General features: G+C 48.4%; 1 protein-coding gene across 3 annotated transcripts in view; it reads right to left on the bottom strand.

Annotated features, from left to right (window-relative positions):
* The window catches only part of CNNM2 (cyclin and CBS domain divalent metal cation transport mediator 2), a 186,383-nt gene that overhangs the window by 1,502 nt on the left and 159,041 nt on the right, over window positions 1-25,840 (bottom strand). The window contains exon 8 of one of the 3 annotated variants that reach the window (XM_054034135.1): window positions 24,785-25,826. The exons of 1 other annotated variant lie outside the window; for it this stretch is intronic. In XM_054034135.1, the coding sequence (XP_053890110.1) occupies window positions 25,617-25,826 (210 nt within the window). In that variant the 3' untranslated portion in view covers window positions 24,785-25,616. Of the gene's footprint in view, window positions 1-24,784; window positions 25,827-25,840 lie in introns of those variants that run through there. One more of the 3 variants, XM_054034137.1, reaches the window with a different exon arrangement.

A 25,840-nucleotide genomic window follows, 5' to 3' on the forward strand; every position in this document is an offset into this window, starting at 1 on the left:
CCTCCCACCACCACTGCTAAACACTCCCCAGTGTTTGTCTAATACCAGGGAAGGGCCCTCATTGCTGGTGCAGAACCTCCTACAGTGTCCCTTGAAGCCCCATGAGATTTAAGGGAAAACAGGGATATTTTGGTGGGGCAGAAGGGTGGGGATAAATGTTCCTGTTGGAAAAGGTGGGGCAGGGTTTGGGGAGTTTTTCCCCAATTGCTCCAGCAGAGCTGGGGATTTTACCCACATTTTAACATAGCCCAGATCAAATGTGTTTAAGTAAATTCTCAGGTTAAACCTTTCATGAGGCAGTGCCCTAGTAGCGACACTGTTTTGTCTCGGTTTGTAGGAGTGGGGATGATACCATATGGCTTCAGAACAAATCAGACAACTGCCCGTTGATAAGCAATAAATATCCTACTGGTGCAGATTACCTGATGCTTTCTTTTCCTCCTCTGAAACAGAATTCAAAACTTAGCCTAAATGAAAGCAAAAAGCCCGTTTGCACTCTGGATTCAGGCATCACATCACTGCACGGTTGTGCAGTAATACCTCAGGAAGATTAGCTGATCTGCCGTTGGAGTTCAATGATGGTCTTATTGGGAAGTGCAACATCGCCCCCTCCAGGAAATTAAGAAGTTTTGTAATGATTTGTATTACTGATCCCTACAACAGTAGAACTGATCCGGCAGGTTTTTATGATAACGTTCCCAGTTCATGTAATTATACAAGTTGCTTTAAATTGAGCTACCTGAAGCCTCATTCATGTAAACCCTATTGAGGCTGGTTTTTTCCTCTTTGAGTGACCAGGCTCCATTGCAAGCAAGCCCTGAAATCTTCCTAGAGTTGTAGTAGCTACTGAATAACTGTAAAAAGTACAACTAGGCAAATACAACTGGATATAGTAGTGTAGACAGAACTCACCCTGTACCTGTAAAGAGTTTTCTATACACATGCGTATCTACTGAGCATATATAATCTTATCCCCTAAAGAGTCTGTTCACAGAGTCTGTTGACAGAAGAAGGTTGTGAAACAAACCCCAAAACTAAGGGCTTGTTCCTGCTTCCTTACATTACTGTTGGTTCAATTCCAGCGCTGGTGGCACTAAAAGCAGCGTGGCCACCAGCTGTGAAGCAGATTAACAGAAGAGGAAAAGCTTCCCCCTGACTCTACTTCTGCATTAGCCTCTCCTTGTCAGACCGTTCTGAGGAGGCGCACTCCACGACTGTAGCCGGCTGCAAAGGAGCAAGACATCCAGGAGTTACTCTCATTCATGCATCCGAAGAAGTGGGCTGTAGTCCATGAAAGCTTATGCTCTAATAAATTCGTTAGTCTCTAAGGTGCCACAAGTACTCCTGCTCTTTTTGCGGATACAGACTAACACGGCTGCTCCTCTGAAACCTCTCCTTTATTGTAGCTCAGAAAGAGCAAAGGACTAGATCCACAATGAGGATGTGGGCTGAGTGTTTCAACACCTAACTTTAGGTGCCCTTCCCTGTTGTTTATACTGGCTGCCAGGACAGCAGCTGCCTTCCTTTAAGTGACCATAAACTATGGCCTGGGTATTCTCAAGTCAGCCCTACGAAGGAGAGGCCCAGACCAGTGCAGGTGTTGTATGCGCATGCTTTGGAGCCTGTTGGTATCCAGCAGGATACTTTGCCCACCCACTGCGAAAGGACCTCCCCCCAGCATAAGGGGAGGATCCACAGGGGGACAACTAATGGAAAAAAACCAGGAATGGGAGTGAGGTCATAGGGCTAAACGAAGGGCACCTGTGCATGCTTTGGAGGCCAGACAATTAGATTTCCCTACTGAGAATCTTGTCCCACCCATTGTCCCTGCACGGAAGAAAGGGCTTCACAGCAAGCGGAGGAAGGTGCCACCTAAACTAGCCAATAGGAAACGCCAAGGATAGGGGTGTGATCCAAGTCCCTCTCCTGCAAGAGAATTAGGTGCCTACGTCCAGGCCAGAGGGAGGCATCTGGGTCTGCCTGGGATTCACAGGCATGAACCAGCTCCTGGAATGTTGGTGCCTGAGCCCCCTTCTGACAAACAAGAGGAGGCGGCAGTTCCCTTTAGCCCAGAGGTTAGAACACTAACCCCTCAGGTGGGAGACGCAGGTTCAATTCCCACCTCTGCCATGTGGAACAGTGCCTTGAACACACTCCCCACGTCCCTGTGAGCGCTCTAGCCCTCGGACTAGTCAGGCACACGCTGGTCCAAACCCTTATGTCAAGTGGAACAGGAGAGACAGACACAGAGACCTGCTGAAGAATACACCAAAGGCCAGTGCACAGGAGACCGGAGTTGAATCCCTACTCAGCAGGCCGTGGAAGGTGTTGAACCTGGGTCTCCCACAGGCTGGGGATGTGGCTCTAATCCTTGAGCTAACACAAGGCAGGAGTGAAGCCACTGCAACGAGGGGCGTTTTGGGCAGGACCCAGGCTGTCAGGCAGCCTCTGAAACTATGGGCTCAGGTCCCATACAGGGAATAGGCAGGTGAGGCTCTCTGGGGGTCTTAGGCCCCAGCTTTGAAGACCAATGGGGCTGGGTGCATGATCACTGCCAGCTGGTGAGAAGCCCTGGGGATTTTATTGACAGAACTTCAGGCTAGGCAGCAGCGGAGCAGGGATGCTGAGGCTCAACATTTTGAACGTACAGCTCTGGAAGGGCAGTACCTCAGGCCCGTTGGGGTTCTAGCTTCAGGAATTGGAGCAGCTTTTACTCCCCCTAATATAATTTACATCCTCCTCCCCAGTGCACAGAACCAAAAGGTAAAAAAGGATGACAAAACTAAGAAAGCACCACATTCCTTCTAAATATATTCTGGGCCACTTCAGGATGCAATCAAAGTACTAGAGGCCAACACTCCCCTTCCCCCACAAACCAGGGTGCCTTTCTCTTGCTCACCCAACAGATGCAGCAAGAGGAGCCCTGCTACACCACCAGCTCTTCCTGGGGAAGTAACTTCCCGACTAAGGTGTTTACTCACCATTATATAGACTCATAGGCCTGGTCTACACTACGACTTTAATTCGGATTTATCAGCTTTAATTCGAATTAACCCTGTAACCGTCCACACAACGACGCCATTTAATTCGATGTAAAGGGCCCTTTAAATCGATTTCTGTACTCCACCCCAACGAGCGGAGTAGCGCCAAAATCGATTTTAGCAATTCGAATTAGGGTTAGTGTGGCCGCAATTCGATGGTATTGGCCTCCGGGAGCTATCCCACAGTGCATCATTGTGACCGCTCTGGACAGCAATCCGAACTCGGATGCACTGGCCAGGTAGACAGGAAAAGCCCCGCGAACATTTGAACTTCATTTCCTGTTTGCCCAGCATGGAGAGCACAGGTGACCACAGATACCTCATCAGCACAGGTAACCATGCAGGCTGATAATCGAAAAAGAGCACCAGCATGGACCGTGAGGGAGGTACTGGATCTGATCGCTGTATGGGGAGAGGATTCAGTGCTTGCAGAACTTCGTTCTAAAAGACGAAATGCAAAAACTTTTGAAAAAATTTCCAAGGGCATGATGGAGAGAGGCCACAATAGGGACTCTGAGCAGTGCCGCGTGAAGGTCAAGGAGCTCAGACAAGCCTATCAAAAAACAAAGGAGGCAAACGGTCGCTCCGGGTCAGAGCCGCGGACATGCCGCTACTACGCCGAGCTGCATGCAATTCTAGGGGGGGCTGCCACCACTACCCCACCTTTGTTCGTGGATTCTGGGTCGGGGATAGTCTCGACGCCTGAGGATTCTGCCGATGGGGTAGAGGAGGAGGAGGAGGAGGATGAGCTTGCAGAGAGCACACAGCACTCCATTCTCCCCAACAGCCAGGATCTTTTTCTCACCCTGACTGAAGTACCCTCCCAAGCCAGTACCCAAGACTCTGACCCCATGGAAGGGACCTCAGGTGAGTTTACCTTTTAAAATATAAAACTTGTTTTAAAAGCAAACGGTTTTTAATGATTACTTTGCCTGACTTTGCATTCGCGGTCAGTTCAGCTACTGGAAAAGTCTGTAGCTACTGGAAAAGTCTGTTAACGTGTCTGGGGATGGAGCGGAAATTCTCCAGGGACATCTCCATGAAGCTCTCCTGGAGGTACTCCGAAAGCCTTGCCAGAAGGTTTCTGGGCAGTGCATCCTTATTCCCTCCTCCATGGTAGGACACTTGACCACGCCATGCTTGCAGCAAGTAATCTGGTATCATTGCCTGACAAAGCCTAGCAGCGTATGGTCCCGGTGTTTGCTGGCATTCAAGCAACATCCGTTCTTTATCTTGTTGTGTAATCCTCAGGAGAGTGATATCACTCCTGGTAACCTGGTTGAAATACGGGAACTTAATTAAGGGGACAGAGGTGGCCGTTCCTACTGGGCTGTTTGCCTGTGGCGGAAAATAAATCCTTCCCTGCAGTTAGCCAAGCGCAGATGGGAAATTGGCCCTGAAGTTTTCCGCGTTTGGCTAGCAGGGTTCTTCCCTGTTACCAGCCACGCGGTGGGGGGAGGGTACCGTGATCATCCCAGAGAATTCATGGCGAGGGGGGGGGTCGGCGGCGGGGGGGGGGGGTAGTTTGGTGCCTGCAGGGATCTTCCCTGATACCAGCCATGCGGTGGGGGGAGGGGTACCGTGATCATCCCAGAGAATTCATGGCGGGGGGGGGGTTAGTTTGTTTTCTGGTGCTGCTGAATGTTAACAGAAAAACCGCAGCACTCTACTTGCCTGAAGGGGCCCAGACAAGCCCCCCCACACTGCCCCCCCCCCAACTGGCTGAGATTGGCCAGGCTTCTGCAGCACTCTACAGGCTATGCTTGGTATGTGGGAAAGGAGGGTGCAGAAGCTGTAAAACAATGGCTTACCATGGCCGCATGCAAGCCGAATTCTGTTGCCCAGACCTGTGATCTCTAGCAGCAAAGCCACAAGCACTCAGCATTAAGAGGCAAAATGCGACCTTGCACAGAAATCACATGTGCTATGTAATGTGAACAGTGTTGGTCACCGTGAAAGAGTATAAGCATTGTTCTGCAAAATGTAGCTTTTAAAACAATTCTCTCTTTTTTCCCCTCCCTACAGCAGCTGCAAATTCCTCAAGCCTCCCTCCTCCATCCCGAAGGTTATCACAGATAAGGCGTCGTAAGAAGAAGACGCGGGAGGACATGTTTTCTGAAATTATGCAATCCAGCAGGAGTGACAGAGCTCATCTGAATGAGTGGAAGGAAACAGTTTCAAAGTATAGGAAAGAAGTCAGTGAACGTGAGGAGAGGAGGGACCAACGTGAGGAGAGGAGGGACCAACGTGAGGAGAGGAGAGACGATCGAGATGAGAGATGGCGGCAGGAAGACCAGAGGATGAAGGATGCAACGCTGGGGCTGCTCCGGCGTCTGGTGGAGGTTCAGGAACGGCTGCTGGAAAACAGACTGCCGCTTCAGCCCCTGTTCCACCCTCCCCCCTCCCCATGTTCCATATCCTCCTCACCCAGACGTGTAAGAACGCGGGGGGGGAGGCTCCGTACACCTTCCCATTCCACCCCAGTAGACAGCCCAAGCAAAAGGCTGTCATTTTTTTAACCTTTTCTTTGTGGCTTTTTCCTTCCCAGCAATCCTCCTCCCAAATACCACCCGGGTTCCCTCCCTCTTTTTCTAATCTATTAATAAAGAATAAATTATTTTTAAATGATAGTGACTTTATTTGGTTTGAAAGAAAGCTGGGGGAAGGGGCAGGGTGGGTTCCTTACAGAAAATCAGTCAGTAAAGGGGGAGGGTTTTCATGAAGGAGAAACAAACAGATATTTCACACGGTAGCCTGGCCAGCCATGAAACTGGTTTTCAAAGCTTCTCTGATGCACAGCGCTTCATGGTGTGATCTTCTAATCGCCCTGGTGTCTGGCTGCGCGTAATCAGCAGCCAGGCGATTTGCCTCAGCCTCCCACCCCGCCATAAAGGTCTCCCCCTTACTTTCACAGAGATTGTGGAGCACACAGCAAGCAGAAATAACAATGGGGAGATTTCTTTGGCTGAGGTCAGAGCGAGTCAATAATGAACGCCAGCGACCTTTTAAACGGCCAAATGCACATTCTACCACCATTCTGCACTTGCTTAGCCTGTAGTTAAACAGCTCCTGACTCCTGTCCAGGCTGCCTGTGTATGGCTTCATAAGCCATGGCATTAAGGGGTAGGCTGGGTCCCCAAGAATAACTATGGGCATTTCAACATCCCCAACGGTTATTTTCTGGTCCGGAAAGTAAGTCCCTTGCTGCAGCCCTTTAAACAGAGTAGTGTTCCTGAAGACGCGAGCGTCATGAACCCTTCCCGCCCAGCCCGCGTTGATGTTGGTGAAACGTCCCTTGTGATCCACAAGTGCTTGCAGCACCATTGAAAAGTACCCCTTGCGGTTTATGTACTCGGTGGCTTGGTGCTCCGGTGCCAAGATAGGGATATGGGTTCCGTCTATTGCCCCACCACAGTTAGGGAATCCCATTGCAGCAAAACCATCCACTATAGCCTGCACATTTCCCAGAGTCACTAACTTTCGTAGCAGCACCTGAGTGATTGCTTTGGCTACTTGCATCACAGCAGCCCCCACCGTAGATTTGCCCACTCCAAATTGATTCCCGACTGACCGGTAGCTGTCTGGCGTTGCAAGCTTCCACAGGGCTATCGCCACGCGCTTCTCAACTGTGAGGGCTGCTCTCATCTTGGTATTCTGGCGTTTCAGGGCAGGAGACAGCAAGTCACAAAGTTCCATGAAAGTGCCCTTACGCATGCGAAAGTTCCGCAGCCACTGGGAATCGTCCCAGACCTGCAACACTATGCGGTCCCACCAGTCTGTGCTTGTTTCCCTTGCCCAGAATCGGCGTTCCATGGATAGAATCTGCCCCATTAACAACATGATCTCCAAAGCACCGGGGCCTGTGGTTTCACTGAATTCTGTGTCCGTGTCCGTGTCCATGTCCTCATCATGCTTGTCGCTGCGCTGCCGCCGCCGCTGCCTCCTCGCCTCGTTTTTCTGGTCCTGGCTGAGCATAAACTCCACAAGAACGCGCGAGGTGTTTGCAATATTCATGAGTGCTGTCTTGACCTCAGCGGGCTCCATGCTTGCCGTGGTATGGAGTCTGCAGTGTTCACCCACCCAGGAAAAAAGGCGCGAAAATGGTTGTCTGCCGTCCGTTGCTTTCATGCAGGGAGGGAGGGAGGGAGGGAGTGAGGCTGTACCCAGAACCACCTGCGACGATGTTTTTTGTCCCATCAGGCACTGGGATCTTAACCCACAATCCCAATGGGCGCAGGAGACTGCGGGAACTATGGGATAGCTATGGAATTGCTACCCACAGTGCAACGGTGCAGAAATCGACGCTAGCCCCGGTACTTGGACGCACACCACCGAATTACTGTGCTAGTGTGGCCGCACTCATTTCGACTTTATACAACCTGTTTCTCAAATCCGAATTATCTAAATTCGGATTAATCCCGTAGTGTAGACATACCCATAGCAGCAGAAAGTCAAAACTGAGTCGTCAGGCGCATCCCACTGCTTTGCCAAAGCAATTCTTGCAGCCAACCCTTGTGTACAGTGGTAAGCAATGACATGGGGAATAAGTAGTTACTACTGGGTTTTTCCCCGCTACCAGAGCAAGGTATGGCATAATCCAGTGGCTGGATGTTGAAACTAGACCAATTCAGACTGGACCAAAGGCATACATTTTTGAGAGTGAGTGTAATTAATCATTGGAACAAGGTGGATTTGCCATCACTGACAACTGTAAAATCAAGCTTGGCTGTTTTGCTAAGAGAGCTCCTCTAGGAATTAGTGTGGGGCAGTGCTATGGCCTGTGTGATGGAGGAAGTAAGATTTGATGATCACAATGGTCCCATCTGGCCTTGGACTCTATTGACCAGTCTTCCACCCAAAAGGAGTTGGGAGAAGGCGACTGGCCGGACAGAAAGTGTTCCTGGTCATGCAAGCACAGACATGGCCCAACTGATTTTCAGGGTTGGTCCCTCTTTTTGCCAGGGCTGGATCACAGTTCCACGCTGCACGTCTCACACTTTGTGCCTGACCCTGCCATACCATGGAGCAATTTCTTTGTCCACATCGGTCTTAGCCGGACAAAGGTCACCCCTGCCTCTCTGCGGGCTGACTTTGCTTGGCCTTGTTTCAGACCATCAGTTCAATGTCCCATTGAAAACTCAGGGGATCTCAGCTTAGGTAGGCATCCCATTTAGACAAACCACTGCCCACTTCCCACCATGGCAATGGTGGGAGAGAAGCGAAGTCCTGCATGAGCTGTGGTAACTGGAATTCTCTCTCACCTTTAGACATAGCCTCACCCGCCCTGCCCCCCAGCAGGGATGTTAGGAAGCAGATAGGGAATGTGGCAGTCAGTCACCCTTCAGCCTCACAACCAGCTCATTAATAAAGAATCTGTCACTCCGCTGCCAGGCCCATAGGCTGAGGGATGGTGTAGTTAGCACAGCCTCAGTGCTTGGGCAGTGGCGATTCATTGACTGTGGAAGAGGTGGGATAGTCAAGTGAACTTTTCGGGGGGAAAATGACACCATCCCTCTGCTGAAAAGAAATGGGTTGTAGGCGGAGTCCTAGGACAAAAGAGCTGCTAGCAGCCTCCAGCTCCATGTTCACAAGAGATCGGGTGACCAGACAGCAAGTGTGAAAAAACAGGACAAGGGGTGGGGGGGTAATAGGCGCCTATATAAGAAAAAGCCCCACATATCGGGACTGTCCCTATAAAATAGGGACATCTGGTCACCCTAACACGATAGCTCTGTTATCACTAGCTGTCCCAGTCCTTTCACAGGCTGCAGTGGACAGGAGTTTAGGCAAGGGCTGATTCATCTCCAGCAGCCACACTGGGGCGAGGGGGTTTCCCGAAAGCAGTTCTGAAAGACCAGCGCCCTAATATGGACCATTCTTCTCTCCCTACCATCTGCCCTGTGAGGCAGGGGCTTCCATTCATTATTGGTAGAGTTGCCCTTGGCTTCCTCTTTGACCATACATGGACTTGGTTCCTCTCATTCCGCTTCTCACTATGGAGGGTTTAGAGTGGGTTCTTTGGCTTATGCTGCCCCCTGCTGGAATTCCACTGGTCTTGCTCTAAGCCAGAGTCAATTTTTCCATCTTGCATTTATACCTCTCTCTACCAAGAGGTTGCGGATACTGAACACTGGGAATTCTCTTGAAGGACAGAGTATGGCAGCCCAGGGCTTATGAAAGTCACAGCCTCTGCACCCACACCAGGTGCGCTGGAAGAGAGGGGCAGGATACGTTACAATGCGTTGTGCTGTACAGGAGTGTGGGCCTAGCCAGCTAGTCAGTTCATGAGTAATAAAATGGAGAGAGAGAGAGAATTATGGCCTTCAGATCGCTCACAGAGTTACCAAGCAGGCTGCTGGGGAAATGACAGTATTGGAAGGGGCACTTGAGAAGAAACTAGTCTGTCTTTCTAGGCCATACGTCACAGGTCTGGCCTACAGGATATAGGCTAGCTTGCTCTGATGTTAGGCTACTAGACAATCTTGTAGAAGATGCAATATCCCACTGCTTCAGAACTTTCCTATCCCACCCGGAATTGGGGCTTCACGTGCAGCAGGGTGAAGGGCCAATCCAAACTGCAGCTGATCTTTAAAAACTTCGGTCTGAAAGGAGGCTCGTCACTGTGATAAACTTAACCTGGAGAGTGGTGTGTATACTGGAGCTAGGGTCGCTTAGTAAAGCCAAAAGGTAGTGCAGTGGGATTTCTCCAGCACCCACAGCATCTCCCCCTCCTTTTCATACTACACTAAGGAAAGCCAAAGACATTTTTATCCTACTCACCCCTCTTTTTACTTCTCAAAATAAATCTTAAAGGCAAGAGTAACACTTGATCGCACTCACACTCTCTTTAAGACCACTGGCTGGCTAATTATAAACCTAAAATAAATAAATAAAATCTACTGTGTGTATGCGTACGTGAACACTCCCTAGCTCACCCACTGGGCTTAGCCCAGGTTCTTGGCTCACTCTTCTAGCCAGTGGTTCTCAACCTTTTATGGGCTCAAGACCCATTTGCAAACCTTGATGGCCTGTTGCCACCCAGTAAATAGCTTTAGAGATTTAAAGCCTTACTAAATGTGTCTTAGCCCTGCTATATATTAGACACACTAACGTACTAAATAAGTACCCTGTGCATACCCCTGTGGTGACACCTGTCCCATGGCATTGGCTGGGCTTAGCTCCCTGCTCCAGGTGTTGCGACCTCCAAGGGTGCAGTAACGCTCACCTTGACTGGGCCCCCTCCATGGGATGCTGGGCAGGTCAAATTTGTGAGAGTTACACTTTAACCTGGCACATGGGGACACAGTGCCACACACAAATTTAGCCTGGGTGGAATGATCCTTTGACATATTCTGGCACCCTAAATTTTGGGCCATGACCCATGGGTTGAGAGGCTATGTTCTAGTCTCTACTGTCCTTGCAGAATGGATGAAATAACTCCAGCGCTGTAAGCAATGGAGGTTTTGCGCTGTATTTCAGAGAGAGGCCCATGCCCCCCTTAACTCATGTCATCATTATCCTGGCCTTGGTTAGCATGGTTTCCAGATTCCTCACCTGTTTACCTACGTGACATCACTGGCCATTTAAGTAGCTGACTGACGTTAATACAACAGTACAATTCACCTTGGTATTGTTATGGGTGGGGAGAATTCTTTCCTGGGTTCTGGCTGGTGAGTCTTGCCCACATGCTCAGGGTTTAGCTGATCGCCATATTTGGGGTCGAGAGGGAATTTTCCTCCAGGGCAGATTGGCAGAGGCCCTGGAGGTTTTTTCGCCTTCCTCTGCCATGTGGGGCACGGGTCACTTCCTGGAGGATTCTCTGCACCTTGAGGTCTTTAAACCATGATTTGAGGACTTCAGTAACTCAGACATAGGCTAAGGGTTTGTTACAGGAGTGGGTGGGTGAGATTGCGTGGCCTGCGTTGTGCAGGAGGTCAGACTAGATGATCAGAATAGTCTCTTCTGACCTTAAAGTCTATGAGTAGCTCCTGCATTTTGAACAGCTTTCCCTTTTAAAAGCAGCAGTGAGAAGGGAGACTCCTTATGTTCAAATTTCACAGATGGTGTTTTGCCAACTGCTTGGATGGAGCATTTCCAGCATGCCAGGCTGGGGGCGGCGATGGTGCAGCACCTGCAGTTACTAAGCGATGCTGCTGCCGCCTGGGTACTGCAGTCCAGTCAAGGGCTCCAGCAGCTTTTCTAGTCCACTCAACAAAGCCAAGCCCCTTTCTGTGCCCTGTGGGGCAGCTCAAGTCTCACTTTGTCAGGTGTTTCTTGGGTATAAAGTGACTCAAGATCAAATCTGGGGCTGAGCCCAAGCTTCTAGGGGGGCAAAGAGATCAGAGCAGCTGGGGCTGCAGGCCGCCTGGGGCGATTTGTACCAAGATGGGTGATGCCGTATTCAGAGTTGGAGGAAAGAAACAGGCACACCATATAGGGAATGTAACCAAGTCGCCATGCCTCTGAAGTGAGCTTATTTTCACCTTGTCCCCTTAAGATTTCACTTAAGATCATGTGAACACCCGCACCAGGGTAGAAGTTGGACTAGATCTGACTTTGGGGCCAGCCCGTAGCTGCAGAACAGGTGTAACAAAAACCATGGAGCTTGCATCTCTCCTCTTTGACTTTTGGATCCAGATCTGGCCTGTGTAGCTGAGGCCCATGGAGACTCCTAACAGTCCTTTCCCAGTTGCTGTGGGAATCAGGAGAAGTCTGGGAGGGGCTCTTCCTTGTCCCCCACTCTGACAGATCCAGTAATTCCCAAGCTCAAAGATGTTATTATGAAAAATGAAGAGTGAACAAGGAGGATTCGAAAGGTCACTGGCCCTTTCAAGATGAGGCCATGGCAGGATTTACTATGTTTAAAAGTTGTTCTCCAAGTTTAGACGTGAATTTTTTAAGCGTTAGCTCAGCAGATTGAGAGTCCCTGAAGTTTTCCTGGGGATGATGGAACAGCTTAAAATATTGCGTCTTTCAAAATGCTCTCCACAAATAGCCCACTTCCAAACAACAGACTATTTATGACTATGTGATGTGGAGAAGCCTCCTCTAGGAGCTGGAGTTATGGAAACTATTTGACCCTAACTTGCTGCTGGGAAAGTGGCAGGAAGAGTCAGACGAACACCCACCAAGTGACTGCAGCACAGATCCCACCCCGGGCCACCAGTAGTTCTGCTCTGCTCCTGCATGTGCCATAAAGTTCCAAGCTGGCTCCAGAAGTTTTTCATAAACCCAGGAAATGAGCAACTCTTTACTCTTGCTCTTCAAGTCCTTGTTTGCTTGATGGAGTTTGGCAGTCCAGCAGCAAGCAGCCCAAATCTTGCCTTAGCAGATCAACCCTTTCCCACGTCAACTAGCTCCTGGGACATGCAGCTGTCTACTCCAAACTGCCCCCAACTCCCCTCGCTCTGGCCTTGTTCGGAGATTAAGCTGCAAGATTGAATTCTTGCCTGAAAAGCATTCGCTAGAATTCCCTGTGATGAAGCTGGGCTGGAGCCGATAGATGCTACTTTTGGAAGCAGGCCTTATCACAGCTCAAGTCCAGAGCCTGGGCGGCGGTCAGCCAGAAGAGCAGATGAACAGCTTTCCCCAGCAGGGCGATCTGATAGCTGGTGTGATACGCTGCAGGAACACAAACAGGCCCCTAAGGAATGGACATGAACTACAGCCCGATAGGTCAAGATGCCCCGAACAAGGTCCCTTCCCATCTCCCCCCAGCCGGAACGGGAACATTTCTCCTGATGCATATGAATGCTACAGCGGGCACCGTTCAAAACGCAGCATTACCACTGCAGACATTAACACTGCACAGGGAAATAGTCTTATCTCTCTGCTACCGTTGGGTGGGAACTACTGCGCGTGGGCCAAGGACCCTTCTGCCACGCATAACTGGGGTATCTTAGCTTCATAAAACTATTAAGCAGCATTGAATAAGCATTGAAGTGGGGCCTCCTAAAGCATAGGTGAGGAGCCAGAACATTCACATTCCATGACCAATAAAGAACAAGCCCCCGATAGGTTCTGTCATCTTTGGTTTTATGACAACTGGGCAGCTGATACTTCAATTCTCTTCTTCAAAACTACAACTCTTGCTGGTGCCATGATCACTGCCTCCAGACAAACTACCATCATCCCACAAAGACACACATAGGGCAGGCTGTAGCAAGATGCCTCAAAGTGGCCATTCAAATCAGAGGCCAATGTGGACACCAGAGACACCTCACGATCCCGCAGCATTAGGGTTAAGCCAGTTGCTATAGGGCAGAGGAGAAAACATCTCTAAACACCATGGGGAGACAATGTCCTTACTGCAGGTGAAAGAGCGTTCAGATTAACTTAAAACCAACAATAGTAGATTGTTCCCCCCAGAACAAACATTTGTCAGGTTTTCAGCTCACTACAATGCTGGCTATAAATAACTCAGTTAGGTGCTCGCTCCTCAGTTAACTCCACTGCTAGCTCCAGCTTCAGTGAACTTCCTGCAGCTCCAGCTCACAGTAATGTCTAGACTAAGCTAGAGTGCGTTAGCATTTTACTGCACACAGCTGGGCCAAGAACCCGAAACAGCCGTGTCACTTTCCAGGCTTTGACTCAGTGACATTGCAATGCCGTGCGTCATGGGAAGGATGGGATGTTGCAGTGTAAGTTTCCCTCCCCCGCGGATACTTGGAAACCAGATTTGCCAAGCAAACTTTCCTGGGGGCGTGAAAATGACTGTGGCCATCTTCCAAGCCACAGCAGCACCTACATACGTGATCCATTAAGGCTACAGCCAACAAGGCTCTTTGGACCCTGTTGAGGGTAACCAGAGATGCTCTCAGAACATAATTTCCAGGAGCAAGGAAGCTACAATACAGTGGCTGCACTACAAAGAAAAGGTGATGCTGACCTGTTAGGAGCCCAGGCCCAGATTCACAAGTGTATTTAAGCTCCTAACTGCCACTGAGATCAATGGAAGTGAGGAGCCTCACTACCTTTTTGTGGATCTGGGCCCCGGTGTCTATGCCACACATTATTCCACTCCCTGCATGCTACTCACAGTGATGGCTGGAAGCCACAGACCTGCGGTCTTAGGGGATGCTGCTTCTCCACTAGTACATGTGAGTCGAACACTGCCATTGCAAGACAGTCTGGCTTCTGTGCATTTGACTGTCATGAAAAGCCCCTTGATTAAAAGCCAACAACTGGCTGTCACCCCTTGTTCTGGATACAGTACCCTTCTCTTACGAATCAGAGCATGTATAACTCTGGAGGGCCAAGCAGCGACGAAGGCCAGTCCCTGTTTCACTGGAGCAGAAAGCTGAATGCAAAGCAGTCCTTTGTTTGGGGCAATTAGCAGCCTCCCTCCCCCATGTGTCCTTGGGGATGCTCAACAGAAAGTGATGCATGCTGGCACACAAAGGAATGGAAGGCCTGTCAGTTATGAGGATGGCGTGGACTGCACTCTCAGCAAGTTTGCAGATGACACTAAACTGGGAGGAGTGGTAGATACGCTGGAGGGTAGGGATAGGATACAGAGGGACCTAGACAAATTAGAGGATTGGGCCAAAAGAAACCTAATGAGGTTCAACAAGAACAAGTGCAGAGTCATGCACTTAGGACGGAAGAACCCCATGCACTGCTACAGACTAGGGACCGAATGGCTAGGCAGCAGTTCTGCAGAAAAGGACCTAGGGGTTACGGTGGATGAGAAGCTGGATATGAGTCAATAGTGCGCCCTTGTTACCAAGAAGGCTAACGGCATTTTGGGCTGTATAAGTGGGGGCATTGCCAGCAGATCAAGGGACATGATCATTCCCCTCTATTCGACATTGGTGAGGCCTCATCTGGAGTACTGTGTCCAGTTTTGGGCCCCACACTACAAGAAGGATGTGGAAAAATTGGAAAGAGTCCAGCGGAGGGCAACAAAAATGATTAGGGGGCTGGAGCACATGAGTTATGAGGAGAGGCTGAGGGAACCGGGATTGTTTAGTCTGCAGAAGAGAAGAATGAGGGGGGATTTGATAGCTGCTTTCAACTACCTGAAAGGGGGTTCCAAAGAGGATGGATCTAGACTGTTCTCAGAGGTACCTGATGACAGAACAAGGAGTAAAGGTCTCAAGTTGCAGTGGGGGGGTTTAGGTTGGATATTAGGAAAAACTTTTTCACTAGGAGGGTGGTGAAGCACTGGAATGGGTTACCTAGGGAGGTGATGGAATCTCCTTCCTTAGATCTTTTTAAGGTCAGGCTTGACAAAGCCCTGGCTGGGATGATTTAGTTGGGGTTGGTCTAGATGACCTCCTGAGGTCCCTTCCAACCCTGATATTCTGTGATTCAGTGGAGAAAAAGTTCTGAAACGAGCCGAACGGCGTTTAGCAGCCATTAAGAAGCAGTCAGCTGGCTTTTCCACTGGGCTTTAATTATAACTCATGTCTATTAAAGTCATCCCTTTTCTAGAGCATAAAATGACAGTTACTGGAAGCCAACTCCAGGCCCCACAACACAAACCCGTTTGTTTAAACCATGGAAACTCCGCTGATGATTTTGATACCGTCCGTTGCAGTACCAAGGGGGAGGGAGGGCGGGAAGTAAGGCAGGGGCTTATTTGATATACCGAAGAGAAGAATGGACGCACATCATCAAGATAATGCTTAGGGATGGACTGACAATTCAGTGCACTGAAAAAAAGTAAAGGCAACTCAGTAGCCCACAAGCGGGTGAGGGATATCGCACTCGAAGAATTAAAACAGCCTCCACTAAAAAGAAGACAATCCAAACGGGGCTGCTTGAGAATTTCTATCCTGGTTAGTTTTATTTTGATGTTATAAAAAAAAAGGCTCCAGGGAGGTAAGAAGGACAGCCCTAAATACTAGAACTTGGCTAAATGATTAGGGGTGTAGGGCACAGGAAGATGAGAGGCACGAGAACTAGTCACAAATACTAGAATTCACCGAGAGCAAACACCAAAGCTGGGAGAGACACTGGCGTGGGCCAACCTTCACCTGGACATCATCTGATAAATCAATATGATGGCTCCAGGGAAGAAGCCAAACAAATGCCACCTTCTTTAGCAAACAGAATCCAAGTAAAAGCCATTTCTGGAGCAGTGCAGTGTGGAAAGAGAGTTGGAGGGTGGGCAGACAGTAGCCACATGCACCATCTATCTCAATTGGAGACCTGGGTTTACACAGCTGAAGCTTCTATGGAATTCTACCAGCAAACCTTGTTCTGCAGTCTAAGTAGAGATAATGTGAATGAAGTCTGTGAGGTGTAACAGGCATGTAACATGGTAATTCATTACTCTACATACACACATCTGACCAAGCAGCTGTGCAACCCATCCCAAGTCCCTTGGCTGGCTTTCCAGATGACATTAATGCAAAACCTACAATATACACAGCGTAAGGGGCACATTACACATCACTTATATTTAATGACAAACAAATCTGTTATATGGGAAGAAAAGGCAGTAAAGAAGGGATTTTATTAGTGGAAGGGAAAGGACACTGCTGCTAGAAGTGTCCCGATGGAACATTCCACCAGGAGCTAGTCAGCCTGTGTTTGGTGCCATCAATGCCTCAGTATTCTGACAGACAGGAATGCACTAGTGGGAGTCTTTTCTGTCTCTAACATATATAGCTCTGGGCCCAATCCAGTCCCACAAGAGCCGGTGGCAAGACTGACTTCCATGGGAGTGAGATCAGGCCCGCTGACACTCTTGGCAATGTAAGAGGGCAGCAACAAACTGGGGAAGCATTCATCATGATCTGTGATCAACAAGGAATCCCGATCTGCAGCCATCACTGGATTCCAGGAGCTCAGCCCCTCTCATGAGGAGGAAATTATCAATCTGTCCTTTAAATAAAATAAAGATGAAACATGGAGAAGGGAAAATGCATAAACTGGAATGTTCAACAGAAAAATCATCATTTATCTAAAAAGAGCAGAAATAAACAAAACGCTTTTAAACAAAATCACAAAATATACAAATAAATCAGGTACAAAATAAATAGGAGAGATTGGAAATCTACAACACAATCGGAATAATTATAACATTCATTCATATGACAATTGGTTTATGAAACGTATACACTTGGTTCATGGATTTCATTTGTGCTTGTTCAGGTTTATGTACACAATTTGAAATACTGTAGTCAGAATACTACATCTCGGATAAAAACCGGAGTAATGTACAATATGATACAATTAGCAAAGACCACATATGATGGAAAATAAGACATAGTGAGAAGGCCTCGGAATAGCAGCATAATCTAAAGACAATGGTGAGAGTTTAAACAGCTGTGAACGTACATTTTAAAGGTGAACTTAAAAGCTTTTTGGTGGAGAAAAAGGAAAAGTTTTATGAATAGAAGTCAAAGAAAAACAGTACAGATTTCAATATGTAGTCAAAGGTAAGGTTTAAATGCAGGGGAATGGCTTGGTTTTAGGGATTAGGAGATGTAACCGCTGTTGCAGAGAGAGAGCTGAATGTTGAACCAGCGGTCTTGGGCTGTTAAGTGACAGAAGAGCATATTCGCCAATCGTTTGGCTTCCAAATTAAATTAATTTGCCATGGAGACATCTGCACCTTGATTTAGTTATTGATCTGGGATCTCAAGTAGCGTTAAGAACAAACAAAAGCTTTGCAGTTCACCCCTTAGGGCCCAAGCCTACAATCCTTGTGCCCCTTAAGGTCAGCAGGAGTTCTGAGGCCAGGAAATGCAGGATCGAACTTGATGGGTATGCCTGCTCGGTGTTTTGGAGCCTATGGCAGCGAGCCTCCCAGCCTAGGATGACAGTCTTGGGCTTGCTGGCGCTCTAAAAGTAGCTGTGTAGACAGCACCTTGAAGTCACAGCTTGGGCTAGAGCTCAGACCCTGAACTCCACCAGGGCTATTTTTAGAGTGCTAGCACAAGCCCTGCTAGCTGAAGTCATCACCCCAGGCAGGGAGGATTGCTCCCAGGGACTCCAAAATGCTGTGTAGACGAATCTTTAGTGTTGGAGGAGCAGGTCCTGAGATGTTCCCAGTATCCAAACGCCATGTGAGTGTGCAGCAAAGCTAAGACAGCAAATCTTTGAGTGATGTCCCCTCCCTCTTTGATAGCTACAGTTATTGTGGGGAGAGGATCAGAAGAGTTCAGTCAATTTCAGCCTTCTGCAACTGCACATGGCTAGATGTGCAGCGTTTCTTCTCCTGCCCCCTAAACTCAACCAAAGCAGTGGGAGGACGGCAGGGAACTAGACACAGTCAGAGCAGCAGCAGTGTCAGAATGCTGCGTCCACGTACCAAGAGACTATTATCCAGAACGAATTACCTAAGTGAGACTCCAGCAACAAAAATGTCCGTTGCCTTTGTGAACACATGCTCACAAACCCGATTAACTTCTTAGTGCTGAGGTACTGACCTATGGATGGGCCCAGAAGGCATTAATGCAAGTATCTACACTTTCAATGACAGGTGTAAAACCCAGGTTACCTGCCTGACACCATCTACCTGGGTTCTGCACTCACTCCAATTCAGAACGTCCCCCACATGCTGACACACTTCTGCACAGAATGGGGCACTTGAGATCTGCAGCACAGAAGAAACCAAATTTTTGCTCCAAGAGGAGCAAATCAACTAAATGCTGCTAGCCAACCAGAGTCCACTTGCCCTATGTCCAAACACTGCCTCACAAAGGAGGAGACCTCTAGAGATACCAGCACATCCCAGTAACTCGAGTGTCACAGCTGCTTGCAATCTCAGATTTTGTTCACTTAGACTCTTTGCTGTTGCTGAAGTTATGGTTTTGACTTTCCATTACTAGTGTCTATAAAATCTCAACCACCACTCTGCAACAGACAGGTTTTCTTCATAACCCTCCAAACCATTCTTTAGAGAAGAGGAAAAGGATTGACTCGACAGCAAGCACTTGGCTAAAACTGAATTAGATTTTTTAATAGCATTTTCACAGCAACTGGGAAGGCACTTTACTCTGCAGGATTCCAGCCGCCAGCCCTGTTCAAACGTAAAAGTCTCAGGAGAAATCATGAACAATAGGTTTGGAGTGGGGAAGGAGAATCAGAAATCCCTAGAATCCTATCTCAATGTGAAGAAACATTATAATGGAATCACACCTGAGGGACGCAAAAATGACTAATTAACGGTCATCTTGGCTTGCAGATGAAGATTTGACAAGAACAAAGCCAGGCAATGGAGTTTAATCCACTAATATACACACACTGTAGGCTTTTAAGGGTTTGATCCCATCCATAGGTGAGACTTTAAAGCAGCATGTGAATGGGGGTGGGTAGGACGGAAGAGAGGGCTCCATGTGACCCACAGAAATTAGGTGTTCAGACAATGTCTAATGTGTCCTACACCTGAGCCAGAAGTCAGTGCTAATGACAGGTCAACATTTCAAACCAGGCTTCTTGACTAGGCAAGAGGCTGGCTGCATCATTTTAGTTCCATGCCTCCTACATTCACCTTCCCCAGCTCAGGAGGAAAGAAGGTGGGATTTCCTGCATTGCCGAGGTTTTTCCCCTTCTCCCCTAAGGTATTCTCTAGCCACCCCAAGCCCAGTTTCGCAGACGTTAGTGTAGAAAAGCGATAAACACATGAAATCCAAACTGAAAATCTAACCTGTGTTATTTAGGAGAGGGAAATACCATAGCCAGAATACGCCTTGGGCTGAACATGCCCTCATGGTGTGGGCAGCTAGCACTGTAGGGAAGCAGAAGGTGGAGAGATTAAACAGAACAGGAAGAGTGGCCTTTTGGAGAAGAGGGGCAGAGCAGGGCAACGAGGAGAAACCTTGATAATAATTTGGCGGAGGGGGTAAATGAGGCAAGCCTATGTATTGCTATTAGGCTCCTCAACGCCAGGCCTCACTTGCTACATGTGAACTGCCGCATCCTGTCAGTGTGCCGTTGGGAGAGCAACGCTTCAGAAGCAGCTCTCCCCAGAGACAAGTTTCAGAGTAACAGCCGTGTTAGTCTGTATCCGCAAAAAGAAGAACAGGAGTACTTGTGGCACCTTAGAGACTAACAAATTTATTAGAGCATAAGCTTTCGTGGACTACAGCCCACTTCTTCGGATGCATATGCATATCCGAAGAAGTGGGCTGTAGTCCACGAAAGCTTATGCTCTAATAAATTTGTTAGTCTCTAAGGTGCCACAAGTACTCCTGTTCTTCTCCCCAGAGAGACCACAAAGGGAGGTGTGGCGACGCACAGCACCGCAGTGAAGCAGTTAAGATCTCCCACACAGGTGTTCGCTTTGCCCCCTAGTCAGAACCAGACTGAGGGCTACTTTCCGCAATCATTCTGTCAGGATAAACCACTTGGCTTTTGGCATCACTCATCGAGATGATTATTTCCCTGTCAGAAGAGGCCAACTCCCTATTGTGCTTTCAATCCAAGGGCCAAGTACTTCTTTGGATCCTTTTGAAGCCACACAATGGACAGCCTAAAAAAAGAACCACACACACAAAGCCAAAGCAGCATGAGGTGCAGCAAGTCCAAGGTCTGTGTCACACAGTGCTACTGAGCAAAGCCCAGTTATGGCACCCAAGTCTACAATATACACATTTCTATATAACATATTCATGCCAGTCAGACACCTTCGGTATAAAGTCTCAAGTTCTAATGTTAACAAAGATACTGTAATGGTAACACCCACCCCTCCCCAAGTTTGCTAGTTCTATACTAATCCAGACACTGGATAACATAACAACTGGTACACAGGTACTAGTTTTAAACCAATGATTTGTGTATTCGATATCCTATAACATATGGTACGTGTATCATATGGGAATGATTTGTGTCTATTCTATATCCGCACGAGGAAGATGCCTTTCCCAGCAGGTCCTGGAGAACTTGGTCATCCCCTCTGTCACATGGGATACTTACCTGGGATGCTAGCGAGGAGACAATGCTGCCATCTGCCATTCACAATCACCTCCCTTCTGGCTGAGCTCCGCAGAGATCACATGAAGCACCACGGCAACCAAAGGGGGCGGAGCATTGCCGCTGGCCAATCAGCCACTCCATTTTCCTTTGAGCCGCTTTCAAACAGAACACAGAAGCCGCTCCCTACACCACCTCCTCCAAGGCCAAATCCCAGCCTGTTTCAGTGCCTGCCCATTGCAGGGTAAGGAGCAGCAACAGGGAGATATTAGGAGGTCTCCCAGGTGCCATTCCCTTTTTCCCCTCCCCACATGCCTTCTCCCCAGTCATCTTTCTCCAGGAGAGGTGAACGCCAAGGGCATATGAACAGGAATAGGAGTCTGGAGAAAGTGTGTGCGTGTGGCATAACCACCACACTGCTAAATCTGGAGCCAGGTTAGACTTTGACTGTGACATATGGAACAATACTGGGCTCAGTATAGGAAGAGTGACACAAAATGGTCTGGGAGAAGTCGGACAGAGAATTGTATGGGAATGAAAGCAACGACCAAGGCAGGGAAGTACCATGCAAGCCTGCCCCATCCAGCTCTGCTGATGCACCTCATCCCTGATCTATAGCACCTCCTGCTATGCCAATCCTGGGTCCCCCACTTAGCTTTGACCACACACGTCAATCCCAGGCTGCACCGGCTATGCCAATCCTGGGCTATCCCACACCTCTGCCGATGTACCTTAGTCCTGGCCTTCCTTCTCTGCTATTACCCAGTCCTAAGCAATCCTGGGGGAAGGGCTTCCCACTGGGCAGGGATTTTGGGATGCAGACATGCGGCAAGTTGAATGATGAGGGCCCTGCAAACTCTCACCTGTGAGTAGGGTCTGCAGAAGGGAAAGGTGATATGCTAAATCCACCTCCACACTCAGAGCTCATGTGCTTCATATGATCTCCGTGCCACCAGAGTCAGTCTTGTTTGGACAGAGAGATTCTCATTATAAAGCAAGAACATTCCTTCAACTCTTTACAAAGATTTGGCAATACATAGAATTAAAAATCATGGTGACAACAGATACAGGTTCATTTCATTCAAATAGGATTCAACCAACAGGAGTGTAAAAATTAATTCACAGTTGTGCATTTAAGATATTAGTGTTGCAAACCTCACTTCGAAGAACTTCTGTGCAAAAAGTGTATTGACATAAGGAACCGTGGTGGCCTGCCCTCTTGCCTCCCAGAGCCAACCAGCTAATAGGCTGGATTCTGCACTTCGGGTTGCACTTCGATGCAGGTGGAAGAGGAAAACAAGACAGGTCACAGGAGCCAATGTTGAAAGATGCCGCGTATCCTTTCTACAAATCAAAGCCTTGCAAAGGGTCAAGGACTGAAGTCAAGTCCAATGGGTCCCAAAGCTTTCAGCTGGTGCCCTGTTTCATGACAGTGACTGATTGACAGCTCCGCTTTGGGTGCGTCTAGAACCTGAGCACCTCTGAATTTGGACAGCCAAGCGGAGACTCACAGAGCGCTATGTCTGCTCTGGTAGGAAGCTTACAGCACAGGAAGAGCTCTTGGAAGCCTGGGGATTTCCACTGCAGCAGGAACGGCAAGAACACTATTTCTGCAAACACAGGTTCAAAAACTAAGACTGGTTCCTGAGTTGGGTGTGTCTTCCCTCTGCTTGCAATGGCACCTGCCACACCGCCTGGTAGCCATTTCCCTCGGAAGCCCATCTCTACTGTGTCCCCCTTCCCATTTCAACAGCCCCACGTACTCTGACAGCAGAGAGACTGGATTTTTTTCACAGAAGCCAGTCTATGGAAAGACATCTATGCCGTGTCCCTGAAGCCAGGGAAGAGTTTGTGGGCGCTCCCATCCCCCTACAGAGGATGTCCGTTTTCCATAGAAATCACACCCATGACCAACTAGCTTTATGAAAGTTACTTCACCTTCTCTTACCAAATTTGGAAGAGTGAAGAGAAAAGATATGCAAAAACAGCCTAGAGAGTTTGGACTAGCGACCCACGGACAGAGACAGGAGTTACTCACCTTTGGGATGACATGGCTTTTGTGGTTTGTGTTACAGGGGAACAAATATTTTCAAAAAAGCCACAGCACAGCATGAAAACCAGAAATCCAATCAAATTAGAAATCTCCCCGCAGAGAATTTCCTCCGTTTGAATCCTGCCCTAACTTGGCAGGTTTGACACGAAGCATCCTGCAGCCCAGGTTTACCGTGCTGTGCAGCGCTTTCAACAATGGTTCACAATCAGGAACATTCGGGCACAATGACAGCTTAAATAAAAGGGACCAGAGCAAGAGAAGAGATCCCTCTTCTATGTGCGTTAACGTCATAACATTTCATCCCTCTGCTCTGGCAGAAAAGGTGCAACGTTAGCAGCCCTCCTTGAGACAGTTAAAGGGGGACTGCTGGGGCTAGACAATCTGGTGCTGTAAATAACCTGTACGTTGCACCATTCGAGGCATGTGTGGCACATACGTCCACAGGTGGCTGCGGTTCTCTCGCAGCGCTGTACCAGAGCCAACGGGTGGGCCAGAAAACGCTGAAGGAGACAACAGGCACACAGTTTAAAAGGAAAAAGCAGCAGCATTTTTTAAAATACAAGGTTAAAAAATGAGGGAGTTAAGTTTCGGAGCCGAATTTCCCAGTCTCACAGTTCCACATGTTAAATACCATGCATGGAACTACCATTCCCCCTTGGGGGACTTTACTAACTGCCCTCAAAAGGGCTAGAGTGCCTTCTGCCTTTCCCCAGGCCATCTCTCCTTGAGGGGCACAGAGGACCCGTCTGTGGCCCCTTCTCAGAGGAAACAGCAAAATGCTTCCTAAGGCCTAAAGCAAATGGGACAGACCCCCATGCAGCAGCCACATACTCTGGCCTCCCGCAAGGAGTTGCTGCAGTGAAATATTGCACCTTTTCAGAACGCATTTGCACAGACGTACTATGGAGTCAAACTTGTCTCACAACCACAGAGAAGGTGCTTCCCACCTGGGCTACAGGAAGGGGGAGGCAGCACTGACACCGAGGAGTCCGCAACTGGGCTTTGCTTTTAAACTCAGGCAGGTAAAGCTTATCTGAGCGGAAAGAAAGAAAATGGTACATAACAATCAGGCCACGGGATGTTCTTTGAGCAGCGCAGACTGAAAGTCCACAGAGAAACCACCGTGCAGCATTTGTTCACTGACAGACTCTGCATTTTGGGGGGTTTACAATATACAACATAGTGACCTCCCAATGAACGCATTTCCCCTCCACTCTGAGGCCAGGCTCCGGGGTGCCTGGGAGGGGCAGGTGGACTGGCACTGATAGCACTCATGGAGGATGCTACAGTGGACAGCTAGAAGAACAGTAGAGAAAAGGGAAGGACATCAGCAGCTCCTCAAAAATAGGGGAATTGCCTGGAGACTAACCTCTCCAATCCCTGAAGTGCAATATGCTCCCTCAAACTCCCTCCACAAAATACAGATCAAGCTTGTGGTGGAAGTTCTTGGTCAGTCTTTGGGGAGATCAGGAAGGCCCTCACTTCACCATGAAATCCATCTTGCAATGGCAAAGGCTTAGGAGCCACCTGGAGGATTTGCTTTGGACATTGTTGTAGCAGCATCTTTTGTCTTAACACGAACAGCAATACTGGGGGATGGTTTGTCCTGAATTCTATCCCAGTTGTTTAACATGCCCTGCAAACAGGCTTTGTTTAAAGCAAAGGGCACACAGACTACTTCAGTATGTTAGAATCTGAGATTCGACATTTTGGGGTTCACACTTTCAGTACAGCAGGGGAGGCAGGGAACTTGACCATGTGATTTCCAGTAACATTAATGCAAAATCCAGGGGGACAAAAAATTGCCCAGTACACTACTAGGGAAATTTATCCCGGGCTGTAATTTGATGAGACTGCAGTTATGTCGATTAAAAACCCACCTTCATATTCAAAACACACAACATCTGTGGAGGTTACAAAACTGTAAATGTAACAATCTTTTTGTTTGTTTTACAAGGAACCGTCTGAAATTTCAGGTATTACGAACGCATGCAACCAAAATAGCCACCCCTTCCCTGAAGCTCAACTGGGGAGAAAATAATGCCCATTCCCGCAAACTTCCGTACTGCTAAGCCACAAGTTCCTTGAAGTCTCATCCATTCTTTGTTCTCAGGACACAAATACATATGGGTACCAGTTGCTGTTTTAACAACAGGGCAACAGACAGGACCAAAAGGAGGGATGGAAACAGGTCTATGACACTGGAGTTGATTCACAAAGTCACAACAGAGCCTATTTGGGGAGGGGAGGGACAGCAACCATTTAAAACTCTGCAAAATTCTTTTTAAAAACATGATCTCTCTTGAAAAAATAATCAGAGCAGTTTTAAAAACTTCTCCGCGCATCTAGGAAGGAGGGAAAACCAATGAGGGTCAAAGATACAGCTGAAAAAATAAACACGATTCTACTTTGTGAGGAAGAATCCCATCATTCTCCAAGGGGCACTCAGCATGCCCAAGGTTTGTTTGGTTTTTGTCTTGCTGTGTTCTCGTTTCTTCCTCTTCTGCTCCCAGGAAGGGCGCTACGTCTTTGGTCTCAGAACACTGGATGCAGCACAGCATTGCAAGCACATACTAAGAGCGTTTGCAGTCAAGAAGGAGCGATGACTGGTCCTGCTGAAGTGATGGGTGGGAAAGGATGCAGATTGTTAGCTCCTAGATGGAGCCTTCGCTGTGCATACTGTGATTGGACTTGTTGTGTGTCACGCAGTTCTGTTCATTCAGCAGGTTTGCCGTCTCATCCGGCAAACCATCACGCAGCTCCGTAAGAGTCAGTTCGATTTTAGTGTTTTCACTGTCCGAGGACTGAGGTGTCTTGTCCATCCGGGATGCCATCAGGGCATTTTGGTACTGCTGTCTTGAGATCTATTTCATGCACA

The sequence above is a fragment of the Malaclemys terrapin genome, chromosome 7 (genome assembly GCF_027887155.1).
Source record: "Malaclemys terrapin pileata isolate rMalTer1 chromosome 7, rMalTer1.hap1, whole genome shotgun sequence".
Lineage (NCBI taxonomy): Eukaryota > Metazoa > Chordata > Testudines > Emydidae > Malaclemys > Malaclemys terrapin.